General features: G+C 36.2%; 1 protein-coding gene across 1 annotated transcript; it reads left to right on the top strand.

Annotated features, from left to right (window-relative positions):
• The first annotated feature begins 9,591 nt into the window (after positions 1-9,591).
• Positions 9,592-10,907, top strand: LOC132552155 (silk gland factor 3-like). The gene has a single exon (XM_060216299.1). It carries the CDS (start codon positions 9,592-9,594, stop codon positions 10,858-10,860), a length of 1,269 nt encoding a protein of 422 aa, XP_060072282.1. The 3' UTR covers positions 10,861-10,907.
• The last annotated feature ends 15,495 nt before the right edge of the window (positions 10,908-26,402 follow it).

Below are 26,402 nucleotides of genomic sequence, written 5' to 3'. Positions count from 1 at the left end.
TCACAGGTATCTAATACAGAATATCAATGGATGTTTGACCGAGATACATCTTAATGGCAGGTCGATTGTAATGCATGTACATTTAATTTCCATGTAAAAATCTGAAAATCGATCGAAGATGCGTTAGGTACATTAGAGATGTAGACAACACATAAACGTCTCCGGGTACGTGGACGCATTGAACCAACGAGTGTACTGTTAGTTTTCAATCAACATCCGATGACATCTCTATCTACGGTCAGTCTGGACTCCAGTGGCGAGTGGACAATGGTCATCGCCGGCACGTGTTTGGGAGGGACAATGAAGTTAGGACTGACAGGGACTTGTGTAATGTATTAGGCGGAGCGGAAACGACAGCTCCCCGGGGACGTCACGTGTCGGTGATTGAATCAGAGTCACCGCAAATAACATTAAAACATATGGACGGAGATCACAAATGCGGATTGGGGAATCGCGATGGGAGATTGGTCCTGGGGAGGAGTGAGAGATGTGGGTGGGGTGGAGGTGGGGGTGGGGGATGGGATGGAGGAGGGCAGGGAAAGGTATAACTACCATTGCAATAATGAAGAAAAATACCTGATTCTTCCAAGCAAAGGGGACACTTGGTCAACACTCTGGAAAATGTATAATGTATGAAATCTCGTTTCTACATGATGCTGATATAATCACTGTTCTGAATACACATCTAGCGACATAGAAAAAGTCAGTCAGAATGTCAATCTACAGTTCTGAAAGTCAATGTACAGGACTGTCAGTATACAGGACTGTCAGGATACAGGTCTGTCAGTATAGAGGTCTGTCAGTATAGACGATTGTCTATATAGAGGATTGTCAGTATACAGGATCGTCAGTATACAGGACTGTCAGTATACAGGTCTGTCAGTATACAGGACTTGTCAGTATACAGGATTGTCAGTATAGAGGATTGTCTATATAGAGGATTGTCAGTATACGGGATCGTCATTATATAAGATCTGTCAGTATACAGGTCTGTCAGTATACAGGTCAGTATACAGGACAGTCAGTATAGAGGATTGTCTATATATAAGATTGTCAGTATACAGGATCGTCAGTATACAGGTCTGTCAGTATAAAGGATTGTCAGTATAGAGGACTGTCAATATACAGGTCTGTCAGTATACAGGTCTGTCAGTATACAGGACTCTCAGTATAGAGGTCTGTCAGTATAGAGGTCTGTCAGTATACAGGTTTGTCAGTATACAGGACAGTCAGTATAGAGGTCTGCCAGTATACAGGTTTGTCAGTATACTGGATTGTCAGTATACAAGTCTGTCAGTATACAGGACTGTCAGTAAACAGATCAATCTGTATACATGACTGTCAGTATACAGGTCTTTCAGTATACAGGTTGGTCAGTATAGAGGACTGTCAGTATACAGGACTTTTTTGTATACTGTCAGTGTATACAGGACTGTCAGTTATATAGGACTACAGGACAGTCAGTATAGAGGTCTGCCAGTATAGTAGTCAGTATACAAGTCTGTCAGTATAGAGGATTGTCAGTATACAGGATTATCAGTATACAGGACTGTCAGATAATTTTAGTATACAGGACTGTCAGTATACAGGTATGTCAATATACAGGATTGCCAGTATACAGGATTATCAGTATACAGGACTGTCAGAACAGGAATGTCAGTATCAGGTATGTCAGTACAGGACTGTCTGTCATTCTGACTTTCAGCATACAGGACTGTCATTACATAGGACTGTCAGTATAAAAGACTGTCAATATAGAGGATTGTCCACATAGAGGATTGTCAGAATACAAGTCTGTCAGTATATGGGAATGTCAGTAGACAGGACTGTCAGTTTACAGGACTGTCAGTATATAGGTCTGTCTGTACACACGACTGTCAGTATTGAGGTCTGACAGTATATAGGACTGTCACTATACAGTATTGTCAGTATACAGGACTGCCAGGACTGTCAGTATACAGGATTATCAGTAAAGAGGACTGTCAGTATACAGGGCTGTCAGTATACAGGCCTGTCAGTATAGATGACTGTCAATATACAGGACTGTCAGTATAGAGGATTTTCAGTAAAGAAGTCTGTCAGTATATAGGAATGCCAGTGTAGAGGACTGTCAGGGTTGTCAGTATACAGGGCTGTCATGACTGTCAGTATACAGAAATGTCAGTATACAGGACTGTCAGTATAAAGGAATGTCAGTATACAGGACTTATAGTATAGAGGACTGTCAGCATACAGGATTTTCAGTAAAGAGGTATGTCAGTATATAGGAATGTCAGTATAGAGGACTGTCAGTATCAGGACTTATAGTATAGAGGACTGTCAGCATACAAGTCTGTCAGTATAGAGGTCTGTCATTATAGAGAAATATCAGTATAAAGACTTTTAGTATAGAGGACTGTCAGTAAACATAACTGTCAGTATAAAGGATTGTCATTATATAGGACTGTCAGTATACAGGAATGTCAGTATACAGTACTGTCAGTATATAGGACCGTCAATATACAGGACTGTCAGTATACAGGTCTAACAGTATACAGTACTGTCAGTATACAAGTCTGTCAGTATAGAGGTCTGTCAGTATACAGGACTGTCATTATACAGTATTGTCAATATACAGGCCTGTCAGTATAGAGGACTGTCACTATACAGTATTGTCAGTATACAGGACTGTCAGTATACAGGACTGTCAGTATAGAGGAATGTCAGTATCAGGACTTATAGTATAGAGGACTGTCAGTATACAAGTCTGTCAGTATAGAGGTCTGTCAGTATAGAGGAATGTCAGTATACAGGACTTGTCAGTATACAGGACTGTCAGTATACAGGACTGTCAGTATAGAGGTCTGTCAGTATAGAGGAATGTCAGTATACAGGACTTGTCAGTATACAGGACTGTCAGTATACAGGACTGTCATTATACAGTATTGTTAGTATACAGGACTGTCAGTATTCAGGATTGTCAATAAACAGAACTGTCAATATTTAGGAATGTCAGTATATAGGACTGTCACTATACAGTATTGTCAGTATACAGGACTGTCAGTATAAAGGATTGTCAGTATAGAGGAATGTCAGTATACAGGATGTCAGTATATGTCAGGTAATGGATTGTCAGTATAGTAATAGGTCAGTATACAAGTAGGACTGTCAATACAGTCAGTATACAGGACAGTATACAGTCAGTATACATGACTGTCAGTATACATGACTGTCAGTATACAGGTCTTTCAGTATACAGGTTGGTCAGTATACCGGACCTTTTGTATACAGGACTGTCATTATATAGGACTGTCAGTATACAGGAATGTCAGTATGCATGACTGTCAGTATACAGGACCGTCGGTATATAGGACTGTCCGTATAGAGAATTGTCTACATAGAGGATTGTCAGTATACAGGATTATCAGTATACAGGACTGTCAGAAATTTCAGTATACAGGAATGTCAGTATACAGGTATGTCAATATACAGGACGGTAAGAATAGAGAACTGTCAGCATCCAGTTCTGTCATTATATAGGTGTGTCAGTATAGAGGAATGTCAATATAAGGACTTTCAGCATACAGGACTGTCATTACATAGGACTGTCAGTATAAGAGACTGTCAATATAGAGGATTGTCCATATAGAGGATTGTCAGAATACAAGTCTGTCAGTATACAGGTCTAACAGTATACAGTACTGTCAGTATACAAGTCTGTCAGTATAGAGGTCTGTCAGTATAGAGGAATGTCAGTATAAGGACTTTTAGTATAGAGGACTGTCAGTATACATGATTGTCAGTAAACAGAACTGTCAGTATATAGGACTGTCACTATACAGTATTGTCAGTATACAGGACTGTCAGTATACAGGGTTGTCAATATACAGGACTGTCATTATTTAGGACTGTCAGTATACAGGATTTTCAGTAAAAAGGTATGTCAGTATATATGAATGCCAGTTTAGAGGACTGTCAGGGATGTCAGTATACAGGAATGTCAGTATACAGGACTGTCAATGTACAGGACGGAGAATAGATAACTGTCAGTATACAGAACTGTCATTACATAGGACTGTCAGTATACCGGAATGTTAGTATACAGGACTCTCAGTATATAGGACCGTCAGTATATAGGGCTGTCCGTATACAGGACTGTCAGTATAAGGACTTTTAGTATAGAGGACTGTCAGTATACATGACTGTCAATATACAAGTCTGTCAGTATAGAGGTATGTCAGTATAGAGGAATGTCAGTATACAGGACTTGTCAGTATACAGGACTGTCAGTATACAGAACTGTCATTATACGGTATTGTCAGTATACAGGCCTGTCAGTATAGAGGACTGTCACTATACAGTATTGTCAGTATACAGGACTGTCAGTATAAAGGATTGTCAATAAACAGGACTGTCATTATTTAGGAATGTCAGTATACAGGATTTTCAGTAAAGAGGTATCTCAGTATATAGGAATGCCAGTGTAGAGGACTGTCAGGGCTGTCAGTATACAGGAATGTCAGTATACAGGTAAGTCAATATACAGGACTGTCAATGTACAAGACGGTCAGACTAGATAACTGTCAGTATACAAGTCTGTCAGAATACAGGTCTGCTAGTATACAGCACTGTCAGTATACAGGATTGTCGTGATAAAGGACTGTCCGTATACAGGACTGTCAGTATAAGGACTTTTAGTATAGAGGACTGTCAGTATACATGACTGCCAATATAGAGGAATGTCAGTATAGAGGAATGTCAGTATACAGGACTGTCAGGGCTGTCAGTATACAGGGCTGTCAAGACTGTCAGTATGCAGAAATGTCAGTATACAGGACTGTCAGTAAAGAGGAATGTCAGAATACAGGACTGGACTGTCAGTATACAGGGCTGTCACTATACAGGATTGTCAGTATAGAGGACTGTCAGGATTGTCAGTATAGAGGACTGTAAGGATTGTCAGTATAGAGGACTGTCAGTATACAGTACTGTCATTACCTAGGACTGTCAGTATACCGGAATGTTAGTATACAGGACTCTCAGTATATAGGACCGTCAGTATACAGGACTGTCAGTATACAGGACTGTCAGTATACAGGACTGTCACTATACAGGATTGTCAGTATAGAGAACTGTCAGGATTGTCAGTATAGAGGACTGTCAGGACTGTCAGAATAGAGAACTGTCAGTATACAGAACTGTCATTACATAGGACTGTCAGTATACCGGAATGTTAATATACAGGACTCTCAGTATATAGGACCGTCAGTATATAGGGCTGTCAGTATACAGGACTGTCAGTATAGAGGATTGGCAGTATTGGGACCACAGTATTTTCAGTATACAGGACTGTCAGTATAGAGGACTGTCAAAAAACAGGACTGGACTGTCAGTATACTAGACTGTCAGTATACAGGAGTGCCAGGGCTGTCAGTATACAGAACTGTCATTACATAGGACTGTCAGTATACCGGAATGTTAGTATACAGGACTCTCAGTATATAGGACCGTCAGTATATAGGGCTGTCAGTATACAGGACTGTCAGTATAGAGGATTGGCAGTATAGGGACCACAGTATTTTCAGTATACAGGACTGTCAGCATAGAGGACTGTCAAAAAACAGGACTGGACTGTCAGTATACAAGACTGTCAGTATACAGGAGTGCCAGGGCTGTCAGTATACAGGAATGGACTGTCAGCATACTGGACTGTCAATATAGAGGACTGGAATGTCAGTATGCAGGTCTGTTAGTATACAGGACTGTCAGTATAGAGGTCTGTCAGTATACAGGTCTGTCAGTATACAGAATTGTCGGGGAAAAGTACTTTAAGTATACAGGACTGTCATTTTACAGGACTGTCAGTATAGAGGTCTGTCAATATACAGAACTGTCAGGGCTGTCAGTATACCGGGTTGTCAAAACTGTCAGTATGCAGAAATGTCAGTATAGAGGACTGTCAGAATACAGAACTGGACTGTCACTATACAGGTCTGTCAGTAAACAGGACTGTCAAGACTGTCAGTATATGGGAATTTCAGTATACAGGACTGTCAGTATACAGGACTGTCAGTATAGATGACTGTCAGAGTACAGGATTGTCAGTATAGAGGACTTTCAGGACTGTCAGTTAACTGGTTTGTCAGAAAACTGGATCGTCGGGAGACTGAACTGTCAGTGTTTAGGAAATAAACATAAATTTTGTTGACTGAAGTATTCAGAGTCAGTAAGAGTTGCGACTCTTTCATTTCTTGTTTTACTTTGAAATCGCAGTGTTCAGAGAAGACTAATGTTTAAATCAAAGGATGTTGCAGGTATATAATTTAATCATTTTAATCAAATATTAGCCAGACATTTTTATAAACATTTCAAAAGGCCCGTTGCAGGCAAAAAAAGAAATAACCTATAGTAGTGAATTTAGTAAAAAAAATAACTGTAAATATTCAGATTAAATTGGAAAATTATCGTATCATATCTAACAATACATAAACCTGGAAGTAGTACTCTAATTTGTATTGGAAAAAATTGCATTTCAGTTAGACTGAAGAATTTTATTAAGTGTATTTTACGTGTGAAGGAAATAAAGATAAAACCTCGATTTCGATTAGTTTTGATAAATCCTGATTTTCACAAACGTCATTTATTATCCCAAGATTTCTTACTGTGTAAGGTTGACTAATTTACATTTTTCTTAAAAGCCAAACTTGGGTGTCTTAACATGTTCAGTTTATGTGAAGTATCTATTTACAATATCATGATATAAATTGTTACGAACAAAAAGGTATTCTGATATATGTATTTCGCCTTCTGTGCGATCCGCTCTGTGGTTAGTCCTGCTGAAAAATCGTAGAGTTAATTAGATGCAAAGGGGGCGGGACATTTCTCGGCCTAACAAGCGATAAATTAACCGCCCCACGATCTGATGAATAATCAATGTGAGTGAAGGCTAAGGACATCCAGCGTGGTCTATTTCACGTCAACGGTGGGGGGATTGTAAAGATGAAAACATTCGTCACTTACCAGCAGGATAATACACGCACAATCAGAGACAAACGTAAATTAGTGAATTAAAAAACAGGAGTTTGAAAAATAGATTTAGACCCACTCATAAGACGTTGAAACGATTCGAGATTGTGCGAAGATTCGTCATGGTGAAAAAAAAATCAATATTTTGAAATATATTCAACGGTGTAAATTAACATGTCACAAATTTACTTTTGAAATTATACAATGTATCTTTTCTACATTTCAAGAAATTGTTTTTATATTTTATGTATACGTTTCCAAAGCACAATTATTCTATCGAATTGGTAACAATGCTTTGAACGTATACAATTTCCTTATTCTATGTGACAACATAAATCTAAATATCATTATTAATTCTAAGGCAAAATTAAAAATAATATTTTAAGTAAACATATATATATATTTCAGAAGGATGCTTAATATCATAATCATAGTTTAATTAATAATTCGATTCAAAATTTTCATGGAAAGGTGGTATCAATTTTAATGTGTTTTGATCAGTCTATTGTTTGTTTCAGCAAAGCGTGTCATCAAGATTAATTTATTTTCTGGGTTTTTTTTTAAATTTATTCTGTAAATAACTACTAAGATTAATATAAAATTTAATTAATTACATACATGGTTCCTACAGACTTACATAACCAATAATTCACCACCAAACACACTGACTGATTTATTTGAAAAGAAATTTTAAAATGTAATCCAAACGAATGAGTGAAAAGTGGACCGCAGATACTGAAAAATCTAGATATCCATTTACTCCATAATAAATCCCAACGGGGGTAAATAATTTCCTTATTTTTTTTCTACAATTGAGATTTCCACGACTTTACACGTTTAAAAAAAGGCCGAAATCTGATCCGTTTTTTAACAATTGAAACAACTTGCTTTGGTAACATGAGCAACCCTTGATAGAGAGCCCTCGACACCTATTTTGTGATCTGTACGGGGGGATCAAGGGGTAATTTTCTCCCTGTGGCGTGTTTGTGAACGGTGATGTGTCGGGTCCAAATTTCCCTATGAGGTGACAGTAGTGTTGTCATGGAAACACTAAGACACAAATAATTTGATACCAACACGGCCGGATGCTATTTTAAGCTTAATCCCTTTCCTCATGTATGTGTCAGAGGAAATTGCTATTTTGTTCCTTATATTTATGTGATATATTGATCAATTTTATAGAAATCTGTACAAGTATTTTCTTTATTATGCACAATTCCTTTGTATATTTACATACGTACAAATTTCTATCATAATCAAAAATGTTAAATGAAAATAATTCAAACGGTCTCACTTTGAAAAAACCTGAAGCTAATTAGTTTTACTTACTCAATCTTCAGGAAAACACAAAAAAGGAAAACTGGACTATTTCAAAAAGTCAATGACCACAAATTTGTGTTTGGTTATTGTCAATGTCTGTTTTCGCACACCGGTTCACATTTTACCGACAGTGTAGATACATATATTATCTACCTGTTTTATCTTTCAACATCCTACCTGGCTGGCGGGCGTTCATTGAGAGATACACAGGGTATCATACTCGCTATAACTTTTCTAGAAATGAAACACAAAATATATACCTTAGCCGATAGCCAAGACGAACAGATAACAAAATTCACGACGGGTTTTTTTTTGCCTCTGTGTAATTTTTCTCACCTTAGAAAGCCGAGATGTATGTACGGAGAGGGTGATACAGAATGACTCTTCCATTGTCATCTCCTTCCGCGTCGCTGAACATTTTGGGTGATAGTGTGTACCAGCAAGGTGACTTTAATTAAAAATATCCCACTTCGTCCTACCTTTCTCCATGTCAAGTTGTATATGGGTTCCAGTATGAGATTTTATAAGGTTGCGTTATAAAAACAGTAACGTTCAAGAAATTCTTTTTTTTTTTAAATATGATTTTAAAGTCGTTTTAAGACCAGCGAAGCTAAACGCTGCACACTGGAATGATATTGCAAATGTTACGATCTCGTGTGTACGTGTGTGTGTATATATATATATTGGGTTAGCTTGTCTATGAGTCCCCCTACTCTTGACAGTTGTATTAAAATAAACCCGAAAGGAGTTATATCTCACACTTGCTAAAATCTTTAACCGTGAAATATACCCGTACTTTAATGTCACAGATCTAAATTCCCATCCAAAAGCGGAAAATCATTTGTGTATATATCAATAGCGAGCTTTGAGAGTCTGTGTTTGTTTTGGAAGAGAGTAATTATCCTACAGCGCACATGGCTTCCAGTTTGTGTGTTATAGAACGGGCTGGGCTAACACCCATCAGCCAATCAGAGGACGGGAACAGCCAAGTCGTTGCGAGTTAATGGTCCATTCATTGTCAATCAAGTGTACGTTAGCCAATCCTGGTCTCGTTAAGACTGGCATCAATCATGAACATGATAATATGCGAGCCGGCTGAAGTAAAGAAATGCTCGGTCTCTTTCGCGTAATGCATAACCCATAAGATAGCTGGCGGAGTCGGGGCGGTTTTGCAAGTCAGATAAGGCGCTTGCTTACAATCGTGTGTGTTGCCTTATGTGAACTACATACCTGATACATGTAAATGTTGAGTATTACCAGCTCCGAATGATAATGGCTACAAGTGCTAGTCTATACCTAGCTTCTAGTACACCACCATCGCTCAACAACACTCATCTCGACCCGACCCACGGGATGCAAGGACTTGTGTCACAACAAACACAGTATCACCATCGGAATACGGATTTACAGGAAATTAAATATATGCCACCACAACATCAAAATGGACATCATTTGAGTCAGCTTCACAACCAGTGGGGCTTACCGTGTGGGGATTCCTGGGGTACCTCCGCGATGCCCCAGCTTCAGGACATGAGGGATATGAGGGACATCAAGCCCAATCCTCAGGTAACGACGGACGGGCATCACGCGACACTACATCACCGGCCGCAGCAACTTCACTCGCCCCACACATGGCATTCACAGCTATCGTCCCCCCATCTCAACCTCTCCAACGGGGGTGGCCAGTTACAACAAATGGGGTACGGGGTCCCCATGAATGGGATGCTGTCACCTCACCAACTTCACCCCGCCATGAGGGACCCCGAGCATGATATGGACCAACATGCCCCTGGGTCCGATGACGATGCACCATCTTCGGATGATTTGGAGGCATTCGCGAAACAGTTTAAACAAAGAAGGATAAAACTTGGATTTACACAAGCGGATGTCGGTCTAGCCCTTGGAACTCTTTACGGTAACGTGTTTAGTCAAACAACTATTTGTAGATTTGAAGCATTGCAGTTGAGTTTTAAGAATATGTGTAAATTGAAACCGTTACTTCAAAAATGGTTAGAAGAAGCTGATTCCACGACGGGATCACCAACAAACATTGACAAAATTGCCGCTCAAGGTCGAAAACGAAAGAAGCGAACAAGTATAGAAGTAACAGTGAAAGGTGCTCTCGAGAATCACTTCATGAAACAGCCGAAACCTTCAGCACCGGAAATATCACATTTAGCAGACCAATTACAACTTGAGAAGGAAGTGGTCCGAGTTTGGTTTTGTAACCGGAGACAAAAAGAGAAGCGAATGACTCCACCCGGGCCCCTAGGTCCGAACGGAGAAATTCTTATGCCGGAACAGGGCTCTCCGGAAAGCCCCAATGGGCCCGGAAGTCCCCTCTCCAATGGGTCTAACGGACAAATGGGGGGCAACTCTGGTATGGGGTTAAATATGCCGGTAAGTTCGCCGTCTTTACCTTCTTCTCACGGACTTTCTCAAACTGGACACATAGTAAGTCAGTTGATGAGTGGCCATCACCAACCACCACCCCATCACCATTATAATCCTCAAAATCACTCGCCAACCCATTGACTAGAGGACGTTCCGTTTTAGGAAAAAGGATAACGCCCCAAGGAATTCGGCCATCGCCACGTGCTGACCAAGTCATCGCTCTGACCAACAGGTAAAATATATATATGTATATATATATATGTATGTATACGACGAACAAATTTGCGTTGTATAGATAACATTTCTACAACCTGTATGCGTATCAGATCATCTTTATTATGATACGGATCTGGGGATCGTGAACCCGGTGTCCTGAGAGTGGACAGTCGTAAAACAGACAGGAGCTATACCTGTGTGTGCTGAAGATATGGCCTGGTCATCGCCGAATGACCATGGGGTGTTAGTATTAACGGCAGCTGACCACATCTCCGGACCCATGGACGTTTGACAGGTTGATCCCGGGCTGTCGTTTTAGAGCTGTGATTTGTATCGAATTGATGGATGTACTATCTTGAGCTGGACACAAGTGACCAGTGTCCAGTAGTGTCTATCAGATCAACAGACTGGTCACCTAGAACGGAACAATTGCTTCGGACAGGAATACAAAAGGTCAATATTCTGACCCTTTCCAAAGTCAGGTATGAAACATCGTTGATATTGTGGGATTTTAGGGGCAATTTGAAATCGTACGAACTTGTAACCCAATAATGATTCTTCATTGAATTATGGAAACCATTGGGAGAGTCAAATTGCTCGATCGTTCACACTGTGGGGGAAAGTTCTGTTGTTAGGGCGAGAAAGTTCGGTTTGACGGTGGGGAATTTTCTCTGATGTAAAAATCATAGAAAAAAGCACTGCAGCAAAAAAAGAATTGTTACAATTTTGAAAACTCATCTCAGATCTTCTGTGGATTTTTTTTAAATGTTGATTTCATATAAAGAAAGCTGTGCTAGATATTCGGCGCGGTATTCAGGAATTTTTCAATTAGGCGTGATGTGTGTGTGTGCCCGATATATATTTGTCATTCTCATGGCTGAAGCGTGCTAAATCCTCCATGTTTGAGAAAGTGTGACTCGGCCAGCCGATTAATTTTCAATTCTACCGGATCTCTGGTGTTGATATACAAGGAGAAAAAAGATTGGTTCGATGTTAGCTCAATTTCCAATACTTGTCGAAACCACGACTCTCTTATAAGTGTGATCTCTTTGTATAAATAGCTGTGCAAAGTTGACTTAGTGTCTAAGAGGGTATCCATTTCTCCCGATAATCACGAACCTCAAAGATTATTTCAGCAAACAAACAATTCTATTTTCATGGACCAGTCATTTTGAGCTACAAGGCCATCAGAATTGTGTCGTACATTTTGTTTGTTTGTTTGTTTATGTTTTATTTAAAACAAACCACAACACATGGGTTTCAAAAACCATCTCCTGATAGCTGCAATTAGCAATTGTGTTTTTATGTAACGATAATTTTATTTTTAAATCAATATTACAGAATATTAAACATTAAAGTTGACAAATTAAAATCTTTTACATTTTTTAACATTGGCAAAATTTTTCTGGTATACCATTTTGATATTAGAGTTGAAATATAGACTGTAGTGCTATATATATATCTAAAGCAATCATTCAGTCTAGTTGTTTGTAACTTATTAGCTCCATGTTCCAGATTTATCCGTTTGTAAAACGATAAACCATTGAAGCAATAATGAAAATGCAAAATTTTAAATTTGTTAAGGAAAAACTATATTTATTTGTATTTTGAATACATTTCTTTTCCATAAATTCCTTAATGAATTTAAAACGATTAGGAGTTTGAACATATGGCTTTTATCATCATTCCGAGATTAAGAATTACACATTCCACGTTTCTGAATATTAATAATACCTAATGCAAATACATTGACATTTTGTATCAATTTCCAGCATTTGTTGATTTTCTTTGGGTGTTTTTGAATGCTGTCATTAAAATCTCATATATAGTGTTCGAATTTTTGAGAAATTTGAAATATTACAGAGTGATCATATTATTATAATTACAATTTAAGTTATATAATATTATCATATTATGGTATAGCTTTTTAAAATTATTACTTTTGTTTTTTTTAACCATTGTCGAATGCACCTTTCGAAATAGGTGTAAAAATGTATGTGTTTGTGTGATGGATGAATGCAAGGGAATGTATGATGTGATTTTGTCGTTTAATCTTATTCAAATGATGTATCTTGGAATTTTAAATGATACCATCATTTTTTTTTTTTGCCAGTAAATAAATATTTTTACAAGTGCATTTCCAAGCTTAGTAATTATATTTATTAGGTGTTTGATTTTATCCCTTAAAAAACGATGAAAAATGGCAGTTATGAATTCTCAAAATATACATGTCTTGTTTTCAAAAGAAATTGATTCGAACTAACCACATCTAATAATCATCTAATTTTATTAACTTGAAAATAACGTCGATTTCATTATCAAAAACAAATGGTTGGATTGATTTCAAATTTATATGTGTATCGCTTCAAAAGCTACGAGGACATTTAGTAACAATGGCTGTTGAGAGTATATAAACATGTCTATGTGTACACACGTGTTATATAGATACACAGGCGAGACGACATCTATTTTTTGTATATATTTCATATCTGCCGTTTTATTATGCTAGCTACGTGGAATCTAGGATGCATGGCTGATAGAATGAGACTACCTCGTTTATTACGTACAAACCGTCTGCCGGAGAAAATGGTGACATGTCACATGCCGGGTATCACCACTGAACGTTGTTGTATATTACCAGTGAAACGGACATCGGTATGTTGTAGATTTCAGGGCATGTCTATTTCACTTCTGACGGCTATATTTTTCAAACTCGCACCCAACACTTTATGTGTACACTTACATGTACGTGGTAAACACACGTACATACTCCAGACCTAGATATCTTAACTTTTGTGTAGAGATACCATACCTTATAGCGTTGAATGAACTTTTTCTGTATCGTTACCTACACTCGCCATCGGGTATATATATATATATATTGGTATCAGTAGTTGACGTTCATGATCTTCACGTTGACTCCCCGGGGGTACCCGCACTACTGGTTTTCAGTCGAACAGACGTGTAGTGAACAGTAATTTTAACGAGGTAGCTAATTCTCATTTACTTTTATCATGAGACTTGCAATTCAAAAACGAAAAAAAAAATTCTTAGACTCGCAAAAACCATATTGCATATTTTTCTTCAGTAAATATGATCAATAATGATAAAAGGAAAGATTGATGATGATGATAATGATAATTGATTGATTGATTTGGATTTCATGTATCGGAAACAATTAATGTCATGTGACTTTCATGACGCCTGTTAGCACCATTAGGTCGGATATATTTCATTTCATTTAACGCATATATTCCATATTTACAAACCTCAATTAAATGTGTAAGGATACCTGTCACTTAACATAGATTATTTGCTAATCGCAAGCTGATATAAACAAACAGAAATGTGAAATATAAAACTGAAATACATGAAGATTTTATGAGATGTCTCGCGGAGTGAGTTAAAAATTCTAAATATAGTTTTAAATCCCCGACATTTTTGTACAAGGCATATCAACAGCAATCACACCTCGTATGATGATAAATGTAGCCTACTTGAATCGTCTGGTCTCACTTGATGGTATTGTGTACTAGTACGGTGTGGTTTCTTCTAGGTAAATCTAATAATATGGCTCACTGCATCCTACTAACTTTTCTTGCTCGAATGAGATTTGATGTCCCAACGTTCTCTACCGGTCTAACACCTCGCGAGGTGTGTTATATTATTTCACACCAGTAATATAATGTATAGGTGTACTTCAGTATTAGCCATTTTAACTTAAGATATATATGTGTACTTTCTCTTAGCTGTCTTTGCCAAGTTAGTAAAAAACTTAATATCGTTTTACATTCTCGATGTCTGTTTGCTATATATGTCTTGGATAAAAAACGCTGTATTATCTTCCCGTGTAAAAACACTTACTTAATAACTGTATGGATAATGTGTTTGATGGTTTGCCTTTCGTTTACTTGAATTTACTGCGTTACAGGATAAGCTGTCATCTTTTAAGTAAACGCCGGCAGTTTATTATATAAACTGCCCTGAACAAGATAAACTGGCATGTTTGCGAATGAGCTTGTCCACAATTTAATGGGTAAACTTATAATGTTGTAGTTTACACAAATTGAATTACTCGTGGGTATACTATGCAATACAGTTTCAGGTCTACATAAGCACATGATCAAGAGGGCTACCTTTCGAGGTAGTCTCTTTGAAACTACCTACCTGAAATACTTGAAAACTTTAACGTTGAATATATAGGAGAAGGGTTAAAAATCATTAGCTCGAACTCAATGTTATAAAAATTGATAAATCAGACAGACGCACAACAAATCTTCGCTTTTATGCGATTATTAAGAGTTGGTTTTCAATGCTTGCCAACCGCGGTCTTAAAACCAGAAATTTTTATAGCTGGTTTCACCTTAGCGTGTGTAAGGTTTACTGCCCATTTAAATCGTATAAAACTGAAAATAAAATACTTTTGATTTTTTAATCCTTATTTGAATCTGACTCTGCTCCTGCTGGTATCAACCACTCCTTAGCTACCGTTTCCATACGGCAGGGAATCTGAAATTTTTTCCGGTAAGATTTTCATGTGATTCAGATCGTAAACACGTTATTTAAACTTATAAGGAAGTTGATGTACACATTTCTTGGTATCGTATTTCTTAATATATCAGAACGAGCTGGGTGAAACTTACTAGTTAATATTTGTTATTTGTCACTAAAATTCATTTGAAGTCTTTAGCAAATAATTTTGCACAAACCTCGTTCCCTGGCCCTCTTCCTACTTTATGACAAGGATCAGGGAACGAAGGTTTGTGTACTTCTAATATACCAATGAAAGCCTACACATAAGTAACTTTAATAACTAAATTATAACTCACAAAAATTAAACACACCACAAATTATAAGAATTTACTAAATGAATAATGATACAGCTGATCCGTTTGAGTATGATGAACGGTCCTAGTCAATTATCTTATGAATCAGAAGCGGATTTTCGAAATTACACTCATTTGTAGAGGAGAACCATAAATAGTTTAGACAATGAAATTATATATTTTTAAAAAAATATGTTGATAAATCTTCATGTCACAAAATTATGCTACCTAATTGGGATTATTTCAAAACTGACTAAGGGTGACCTTCTCCACGTGAACTAAAAACCCCGCTGTTACCACACACTGTGCGAGTGTAATGTTGTACTAAATCACTTGTTTCGCATTCTACCTGATGAAATTGACATTATCAAAGGTTTGATTGACACGCGTATCGACAAGTTGTCGATTTCCTTATCGTCGTCGATATCGTCTAACTGCGAATTCAATTACTTTAATTTTCTGTATACGTTTGACTCTGGCGCTATGTACGAGCCAATATTTTCCATCATCCTTTTATTTTTTCATAATTAATTTAATATGCTAAATTAAATAAAACAGAATAAAAGAAATAGTACTGTAGAGGCACACGCAGGGAGATAGTATCAGCGACGTGTTAACTAGAAAGAAACATGCAAACTCCTATCCGAGTTTGTTTCCCAGTAAGATTCCTTGTGTAATAATATCAAGTGCATCAATATGGATACTTGTCATGTAACCTGTATCAGCTAATTTACACAGCCTGATTAGAATTTATCTTAATTTAAAACTTCACTCAAAATTATACGATATTGTCTACCTGTTGACAATAAAAAAAGGCAATGCCACATTTGACATAACATGTTATACTAGAAATGTGTAAAAATCGAAAATCACAATTTGATAAATAGTTACTTATGTTCATTTGAAGAGAGAATAAAATTTTTACCATGTTTTGATCAAATATATCCAGCACATAACTGTAATTTGACAAACTAAACTTGTTTTATTGCCTGCATTAAGTAAACGGATTAGGCAAAAGTCTTTTTAAAAACATTCATTATTGTAGAGGCCTTAAAATCAATCGCTAAAATTATCAATTGTCTGCCCAGTTTCAGTAATACAGACAAGAATATGACTTGAAAATGATATAATTTGATACTACAACAGATGTACAAAGTTTATCAACTGTAAATTTCTACAATTAACAAAACAGGAAAATGAACCATTCTTTTTAAGGATTAAAAATTGTCGTTGTTAACACGCTATAATTTATAATTATTTGCCAGAAGATGGTTCTTCATAAAAGTGTTTACTCCTTGAAAAAAAAAGTTAAATATTTAATTCTGGAGCTAAACACAATTCAGGATTTTTAAATGATTTAATTGCTAATTGCCCTCTTCCGCATTCCTGTAGACTTGGTTGACTTTGAGTATTCTATCAATTCTCGACATAGCTAGGTTTCTTTTTCTTAATAGTGATTCATTAGTGCATGTAAGTGGGCGCGTTTAAAAATCTCATTGCCTTTCTTGACTGATGATATATAATGACTTTTAAAAAATTGTCAATGTGTTCATGTTTTAAATAAAAGATTTTTTTTTCAACGCAACTAAACATTGTTTAACTTAAATGATAAAATATGTTTCTATTTACTAAATTCTTAAAAGCTGAAACAAGAAAAGAAAATTCGTTTTTATTTTTTGACCATTTTGTTAATGACGTGTAAAATCACACCAAACAAGTGTTTATTTTGTTTATATATATAGATATGTATATTGTGAGATACATTCAGAGATTGAAATGGACCTGAAATGTATTCTGTTTTATACATCGTTTTGACGACGTGAAATATGCTATATAATTAATGACCTTGAGCTAAACATTTGTAAAAAGTGTGCACAATACTACTGTTTGTAATGCCTGTGTAAACAGCGAGGAAATGCTATTTATATATAATGTCAAACAGCACCCCTGCCCCATAAATCACCCTAACTATCCCAATTCAACTTATATACATTATCATTAAGTTTACGATTGAACCAGAAAGTATTTTGGCACAAAATAATTTTCAGCTCGAAGTAGTAAAAGTAGTAAAAATAAATTATATTTCCATATTTGAATATAAAAAAGTTTTAAAGAGGTAAACAGAAAGCGATCCCATTATCATTTCTGGAAATATGTCACAAAGATAATGACTGTGATATTTATTTATAAGTCAAAGTGATCAAAGAACAGAAAATACGATACTGTTCGAAATCTAAAATCACTGTTAATTTATCTTAGTCGTTTGTGTGTGGTAGTGTGTTTGTTTTTTTCCCCCGAGAAACTTAATTTAGCTACTCAGCTGTCATCAATATGAAATGAGATTTAATCACATTTCACGCATTCGTGTATTTCCGTATTTCTCCGTTGTGTATTCGGGTCCGTTCGGATGTCATCGCCTGTTGACAATTCTGGGTATTCTGACATCCCCCATTCCCCGTGTATTTACACCAAGTTTGACACGATGGATATGCATCACAGCCCGAGGGGGACAATGAGGACCTGTCATGTAATTGACAGCAGAATGCTCGTGAGCACCGGCCAACCGAAAACCTCATTTAACAGGAAATGACGTCAACGGGTACATTCACATACAAAATTTCACGGTCCATTTTTATTCGAACAATGCATCGTCGCACAATACACAAGCTTCATCAAGCATGGTTAGCATAAACATTTTCTACATTCAAAAAGCAAATACATTTCTCCTTTGCCGGACGTTTTACCTATGTCAGGGACCTACCTCTTAAAAAAATATTTGTCTGTATTTCGAAAAAGGAATTGTAAACAAAATACATAAAAAGAATAATTTTAAAATTTGAAAATTCCTCTGATAGTCCGATTACGGAAAGTATAGCATTAAAATTTAAAGAAATTATTTCAAATTTTCTTCACCGTTGAGTATATCAGTTTCCAAGCTTTCAGAACAGAAGATATTTTCTCTGGTGATAATGTACATAAAATGTATAGTGTTCTTATAATTAATGTTTAAATTGACTTCTGTGGTTGATTTCACAAGTTTTGATTGTATACAACATAACTGTGTAGAAAAATGGAACGTTCGTCGTGGTTGGTGTACTCAAAATTGAAGGATATGAATCGGAGACGAAAATATAGTCATTTATATTTAATCATAATTATATGGCTAGGCATTCAGGTATTCGCTCTATCGACTTTAGGGAACAGGCACCTGACTTCACAGACAAATAAGATGTTCATAACAAACCACCTAATTAATTACTTATCCGTGTCTCACCTGGAAATGTCTAAAAATAGATGTTTTCAGTTCTATCAGGTCGGAGGTGGTTAGTATTCAAATCAAACGAAAAACACTGTTGACTTGTCTGAACAATCAGTGTTTTTGAAATCGGTGCATACTGATACGTCATTAAAATGAAGTTTTCTTTTTTACTTCGGAGTTTTAGCAAAGTTATGATAATTACACAGTTTTTCAAAGTATGTATTTTCTCTCCAAAATCTTGACATTTCTGGAATCAAGACAATACATAAACTTGTCTTGTCCAACTGGTTGTTAATAATTGACAATTTAATCAAATTTATTGTTAGTTGCTAATTTTCAAATTATCTGAGCTTTGTAATTGGCCATTTCAAAACTAAATACAATGTATATAAGAGAGGACAAATTGTCTATGTAAGCCTTGCATCTCAATTTTCATTTCTGATGAAATTAAACAGAAGAGGAAAGATGAGGTAGAAAATCCCGATTCTGCATGTAATGGACTCAACAAGTTGTTCTCGCCGTAACAATCAGAACTGACGAGGACATTTCTTAGATTTTCTCTTTCAGATCGCCTGATTTTGAAATATGATGCAGTGACACACTGTCATGGAATGTAATGGACAATGAGGATAATTATTAACATTCATATATTTGGAACGGTGATGAAAATTTAACATTCGAAAGAGAAAATGACAAAGAATACATAACAATTGATAGTTACTCTTAGGTACACGAGTTTAACAGTACTGTTGGGTTTAGTATGGCTGTTTATAAGATACATAAATGATAAACGTTGGCGGCACATTTTGAGACAGTTTCTGAGAATTTATACGTGAATCCGATTTGTGATAAGTACAGTTGAATATAAAGCTTTATTTTCGTCCATTTATTCACATTACGTACAATATACCAAACATGTTACAAGTCAAATTTGGATTAGGAAACACGTCTTTCAACTTTTATGAAATTCTGACCCAGAAATAGCATTTATAAAGCCCAGGACGTCCAGAACGAGAATTTCTGTTTTAGAAGGCACAAAAAGAATTAGGTTTCTCTTAATGCGACAAAAAAATACCGAAGTTTCTAAACAGGATGCACGGATATGTTATGAACAGAAACTATGGTTATTCTTAGTGTAATATAATTCTCTAATCCTCTTAACTAGGTTCAAATTTAATTTTGTTTCTGCTTAATACTATCTTTTGTAAATTTAAACATTTTCATTGATTTTTTACATGTAATGAGTACACGATGGGCGTTTCTAATATAACTTGCCCCTAGTATGTGTACAAGGTGTTAATTTCACATTCATCACCATCGGCTATTGAACCTACTGTGCGGTGGCCATAGGCCTCTATATTGCCTTTTATCAATAATATATGTGTAAAGATGTGACACATTAGCACTGCACCAGATGTAGTTTTCACTAGCAGATGTCTAATGCCGAAAGTCTAGAATAGATTTATACTAGATTTTCTGACAAAGGACTGAAATTAATCCCATATTACACTCAGCGAGCAGGTTCATGTGGAAATTGTAGGGGATAGGCATGTGTGGTGTGTGTGTGAGAGAGTGTTTGTGTGTGGTGTAAGTGTGGTTGTGTGTGTGTGTATTTTATGTCAATATTCATTATTAACGGTTTATTTTGACTACGATTCATTTTGTGTTATTTTGTTTTAATGATTCTCACCTTTTAGCAATAAATGGACGAACGTAATTACCATATAAATTACCAATTTTTCGCCCAGATAGGATAAGAATTAAGTGAAACAGGAATCTCGTCAATTTGAAAATATTCAACATTTTCGTCTTAAAAGAGCAATAATTAATTAAGGTAAACAATAAAAAGTTTTGTGATTTCACGAATCTATATTTTAGCCAATTATAAAATAGCTTTCAGTTAGAGCAATCAACGAAATTTGCCATTAAAACCTTTTGTCTTGTTTGTTTGCTGCAAAACCCTTTTTCAAATCTGCATATGTATCTCATTTTGATTTTTCATTTGCATTGACTGTTTGATAAAGGTGTTGCGTTGAAGATCTACTGGAAATAGACAGCTGGTCAAGCCCTTTAGTGCTATTTCCGGTTATCTCTTGCAGTCATAATGCTACGAAATGAACCAATCTATTGAGATCCCCACTAATAAATCGTTTGATCGACCGATATTACTTCATTATCACATCTGTGCCGTTTGAGAGTGTTGTGGTATATTTATTTTTTGACATTATGATATATTTGTAACAAGAAAGGGCCATAAAAACACCCCTGCCACCAGTGGTTCGAACTCAAGAACCTTCAGTCTTTTGCCGGACACCGCTTTACTTAAGAAAAATTCACACTAACCGAGGCCGCGAAGGTGACCTACACTATCAAATTCCACATATTAATCTTTTTCCGTTTCAAAGTTTGCCTTTGGTTGTGTCCTTCGGCAAGACACTTTATTTTAATTGTTCTGGGTGGCCTCCCGTATGTTGTTCAGTAGGACAGCCACCAGCTACAACAAGGAGACTTTGACTCAATGTTATCCTGTCGGTTGACGTGGCGACAAGCAAGAAATTAAGCAAGCAAACAAACAAGCCAACAAACAAACAAACAGTACCAGATTGAATTAATTCTGGTAGATATATAAAATCCCTGGTATACACTCAGTGAGCATGGCAAATAACAACAATAAGATGATTGTAACGAATTTCATCTTCTTTGGGCGTCCTCAGTGACGTCATACAACAGCCATATTGACATCTGTAGTATTATGCCACACTCAACTTAATAACTATAGTCGGTCACAACGTGACGTCAATTATCTAATGCAAAGGAAAATACCGAGTGCAATAACGTGATCTCATCTATCCAATGTGGTGAGTTGGTTTTGTTCCAAAGGGAGATCATCGATGTTAGAATGAAATAAGTTTAAAATAATTGTAAACTTGCAAGCTAAGGTCATGCGAATAAGATTTCAAAAACTGATATGGCACTCAAGGACCATTCCATCATACCATGGCACTGAAATGTCATATCATATGTTTCATTGCGTGAAACGGATTTATGTTATTCATTTTATGTTCTGCAATAGGATGAAATACGTGCCATGTTTATTTCAAGTACGCTTCGAATGAATGAAAATCTAACTCATGTCAAAATCTGATTTCTGTGTCAATCATCCCACCGCTACTGAGAGAAATGTACACGATTCCTAAAGCAATCGTTATTTACTCTGTGATAAGCGCGGGTATGAAATATGATCAGTTTATCATCAAACACTCGGTTAGGTGTAAAGTGTGTTATATCATAAATATTTATGTAACGGCTCAACATGCATATAGGTCATACACAATACTTGTTATACATGGCATATTCAAACTTCAATAATTTTAATACAAATTGATGGCATATCAGACAGACAACAAAATTTATGATAATATTTAATGAGACTAAGAGTGTTTAAATAAAATGGCTTTAGGATCAACAACAACAACAACCCCCCAAAAAACAAACAAAAATAAAAACAAAACAAAAAACACGCAAGGATAAAAATTACAATAAAAATAAAATGATAATTTTTCATGTTTTCATTTTTTTTATGATTCGACATTTCGATAGTTTTGCATGATTATGCTTTTCTTACCAGTAAAATTTAAGATAACCAAAAGAACGTGTGTAATGAATACATTTCTCAAACTGCTTTAGCAGTAAAGTTTGTACTGAAGATATTTCGGGACGTTAAATACACTGATAACGCACTATCTAAAAAGTAAAACCGGATCTTTTGATACGAATGAATAATTACTATATTTTTTCCATTCTCAAAGGTGATTTTACAGTTGAGATATCCCCCTACCCTTTTTCTCTTGCATCTAAATTTAACGTTCCTGCAATATCTTTTGGAAATTTGTAAAGATGGACACATAGGCGAAACAACATGTTGCAACAGGAACCAAAAATAACAACAACGACGACATCATCATCATCATCAGCAGCAGCAGCACCACCACCACCACCACCACCACCACCAACAACAACAACAACAACAACAACAACGACGACGACGACGACAATAACAACAACAACAAGATGACTACAACCGGAAGCAAATCAAAGGGCTACGGAAGAGACCGTAGCTATATAAAGCACGTGCGGTACCGGATGTGTGTTTGTCTTGGACTTTCAAAACATCTGTCAGTTATTCCCTAGGATCATACTATACCCTGTAACACCATATCTGGACTTAATATTCCTTAATGTTTACCATCAATACATCGATAAAACATATCAATAAATAATAAATAGATAAATAAATATATAAACGAATACATGAAATTTCACATAATTCCATAAAAGATCAATGCAACTGGTTAGATATACTGCAGTAGTAAACTTTAAGTTTTGAATATCCTGCAAAAATTGAGATCTCGATTTTGTTCTGCAACTGTACTACGTTGGTACAGAAAGTCTACGTCATCAGTCTGCCTCCGTCTCCCCCCTCCCCCCTCCCCCCCCCCCTCATCCACCTCTCCACTTCACACCACTGCCTTTACTAAGAACGTCTGATAGAATCTCTTAAAGCTTTAAAGAGGAAAATGTACTTCTAAGAATAATGAGATATTTGGCAAAATTAGCAATTTACAAATTCTGAAACACAATTTATTTATCAAGATCAGAACTGTGTTTTGTATAATTCATGTTATTGAAGAAAGAACTTCTTTTAAAACGGCAATATTCGGAAGAACTCGGCACGCGTAATCTTTCGGAACTCCTCTTTTTATGTACGTTCGATCCAGACCCCGACAAATTGTGAAGATTATTTGTAAATCACCTCCACGCAGCTAATCTTTTCTTTAAAAACAAAGTTATCCGTGATAAATTCCATATTTCAACATCAATGTCATCTGAAGAATTTGTTAGTGCGATCCAAGTCAAATTGACGCAGTAGTCTTAAAAGGACAGCATTATCGAAGTTCGATGAAGGTCTAGTACTGTTATTTCTGATTGAAACTTGATCCAGTCATTCGAAGAGGTCGTAATATTCATCAATTTGGTCAATTAGATACGTAGTTTCAGGTGAGCACGGATGGTCAATTACGATTCAAAGCTAAATTGTCTCTATATACTCTTTTGAAATTGCTACATTTGTCAGCATTGTAAATGAGGCACCAAAAGGGTAATTTTGGAAATGATTTGCATCTTATACGATATCAAAATACTTATTACTGTTTTTTTAATATTTGCTATATTGATGGAAAGTGTAGACAAGATATTTTGTTTAGATAAATATTTCAAGCTTATACACACAACATAAATGTTCAGTTAAAGAACATACGCCGCAGATTTTTAGTTAAGTTAAAGTGACCTGTACGGGGCCCCATTTATAAAGCGAGGTTTTATTGTCCGAAAACATTAAATTGGTTTCTTTCAAAGGAATTCTCCATTTCAGATTCTTTATCAGTGATGATTTTTTATTTTATTTATTTTTCTCAATTTTGATTTCAAACGAACTCGTTTTCGATTACATTCACAGAAATACTGAATGAACCATATGGATTCATGTGATGAAATGTTATTAACGATTCCAGTTATAAAAAATATATTTAATTAATAAAATTGGATGAAAAACAAAGTTTACGTAATGGAAATATCTGTGACTGGAACAAAGTAGAAACGATGTTTGTGATCAACGACTCGTGACGTCACAAATTGACCTTTCTGCTCCCGCGGGAAGTCGACTTTGACATGCGTATAATCATGGTGTAATAATGAAATTTACGACACTGTTTTGCAATTCTTGATCGTATTGGTAGATTATGTTCATGATGGGACGAAATATGTTTTCATCATATAGATGATTTCACAAGGTTAATAAAATTGACTACAGTAAATACAAAGTTATCCCTGTTTAATGCTTTGTTCAGTGAGTCGTGCTGAATGTCCTCTGTTACTTCACACCTGTGAAGCGAAACCGGAATTAAAAGTAATTGGTAGAATTTCGTTTTGTCATTAGCTAATTAAATGTTTGAAAAACAAAGTGTCGCCGTATTTTTTATCGTATCATGATGCTGCGTGGAGTAATCTCCTGTTCTGTACATTGTTTAGTGCGACAATCGACCACCTCAATGGGATTCATGAACATGCACGTTTAAATGTGTTTTGCCAAGTCGTAGATCTTTATGTTGATAAGTGCATAGAAGCGAAATTCAACTGAAGTCAGGTCAGTTTTAACTACAGAAAAACATAGAGTCAAATAAAGTCAGGTTTAGTTAACTAGAGTGAAATAAACGTTAACTAGAGCGATATTAACGTAAACTAGAGAGAAATTAGCGTAAACTGGAGTGAAATTAGCGTTAGCTAGAGCGAGATTAGCGATTAGCGTAAACTAGAGCGAGATTAGCGTTACCCAGAGCGAGATTAACGTTAACTAGAGCGAGATTAGTTTAACTATGACCGAGGTTCGCGTATCGCAATCTAGGTAGAGGCTAGCGTTAATTACAGTAAGATTAGCATTACATAGAAAGATATTAGAGTCAACGAGAGCGAAAATAACGTTAACTAGAGCGAGATTACCGTTACCATGACAGAGGCTAGCAGTGAAACTGACGTTAACTGGAGAGAGGCTAGCAGTGAAACTGACGTTAACTAGAAAGGCTAGCATTAGCTACAGTGAGACAATCGTTATTGTGAGTGAGGATAGCGTTACCTACAGTGAAATTAGCGTTAACCAGAGCGATGTTGGAGCAATTTAGAACGTAGTACGTATTAGGAAGAGAACGATTAGTGTTAACTAAAGCGAGGTCAGCTAATGTTTACTTAAGTGATTGTTAACTAGAACGTAACTAGCTTTAATTTGAGCGACATTAGCGTTAGCTAGAGCGATTTAAGCGTTGTTTAAAGCGAAGCTGGTGCTTTATAATGCTAGCTAAGCAGTAGAATGATGAGATACATTTCTTTCAGCAAGGCTGGAACTGATTGGAATATTAGGCGAGAACGAGGCTGTAATTAGTAAGAGTAAGGAAATCGTTAACAGAAGGTTAGGATAGCGTTAACTAATGGGAGAGTGGAAAAACAAGCGTTACCTAGACGATAGTATTAACTTGTACTAGGCCGGAACACGTGCCTTTAAAACACATATGGTTCAATATTGAGAGAAATCTTGATAATAATATATTCTGCATATCAAATTCATTCAAGATTCAGACTGTTTTTTAGTATTGAGGTCACAGGTCAAGTACACTGTTACTTTAATGATTCCTCGAGAACACACACTTATCGTCAAACTTAATACTCACTGATAGTCCTTTCTTGGGATCATTTTCGATATTGAATGTCAAAGTTCAATGTCGCTGTTACAAAAAACAGAAGTAAAGTTTTCATGCTATGTTTTATCTCAACAT

Source organism: Ylistrum balloti, unplaced genomic scaffold (genome assembly GCF_031769215.1).
Source record: "Ylistrum balloti isolate Yb309-2 unplaced genomic scaffold, AGI_CSIRO_Ybal_v1 Utg369630, whole genome shotgun sequence".
In the NCBI taxonomy this organism is placed as follows: Eukaryota; Metazoa; Mollusca; class Bivalvia; order Pectinida; family Pectinidae; genus Ylistrum; species Ylistrum balloti.
Note: the sequence above shows the minus strand (reverse complement) of the source record. Positions and strands in the feature narration are given on the sequence as shown.

Bases quoted from the DNA above. Each gene is read 5' to 3' on its own strand.
- LOC132552155 (XM_060216299.1), top strand. From the start codon at position 9,592: ATGATAATGGCTACAAGTGCTAGTCTATACCTAGCTTCTAGTACACCA.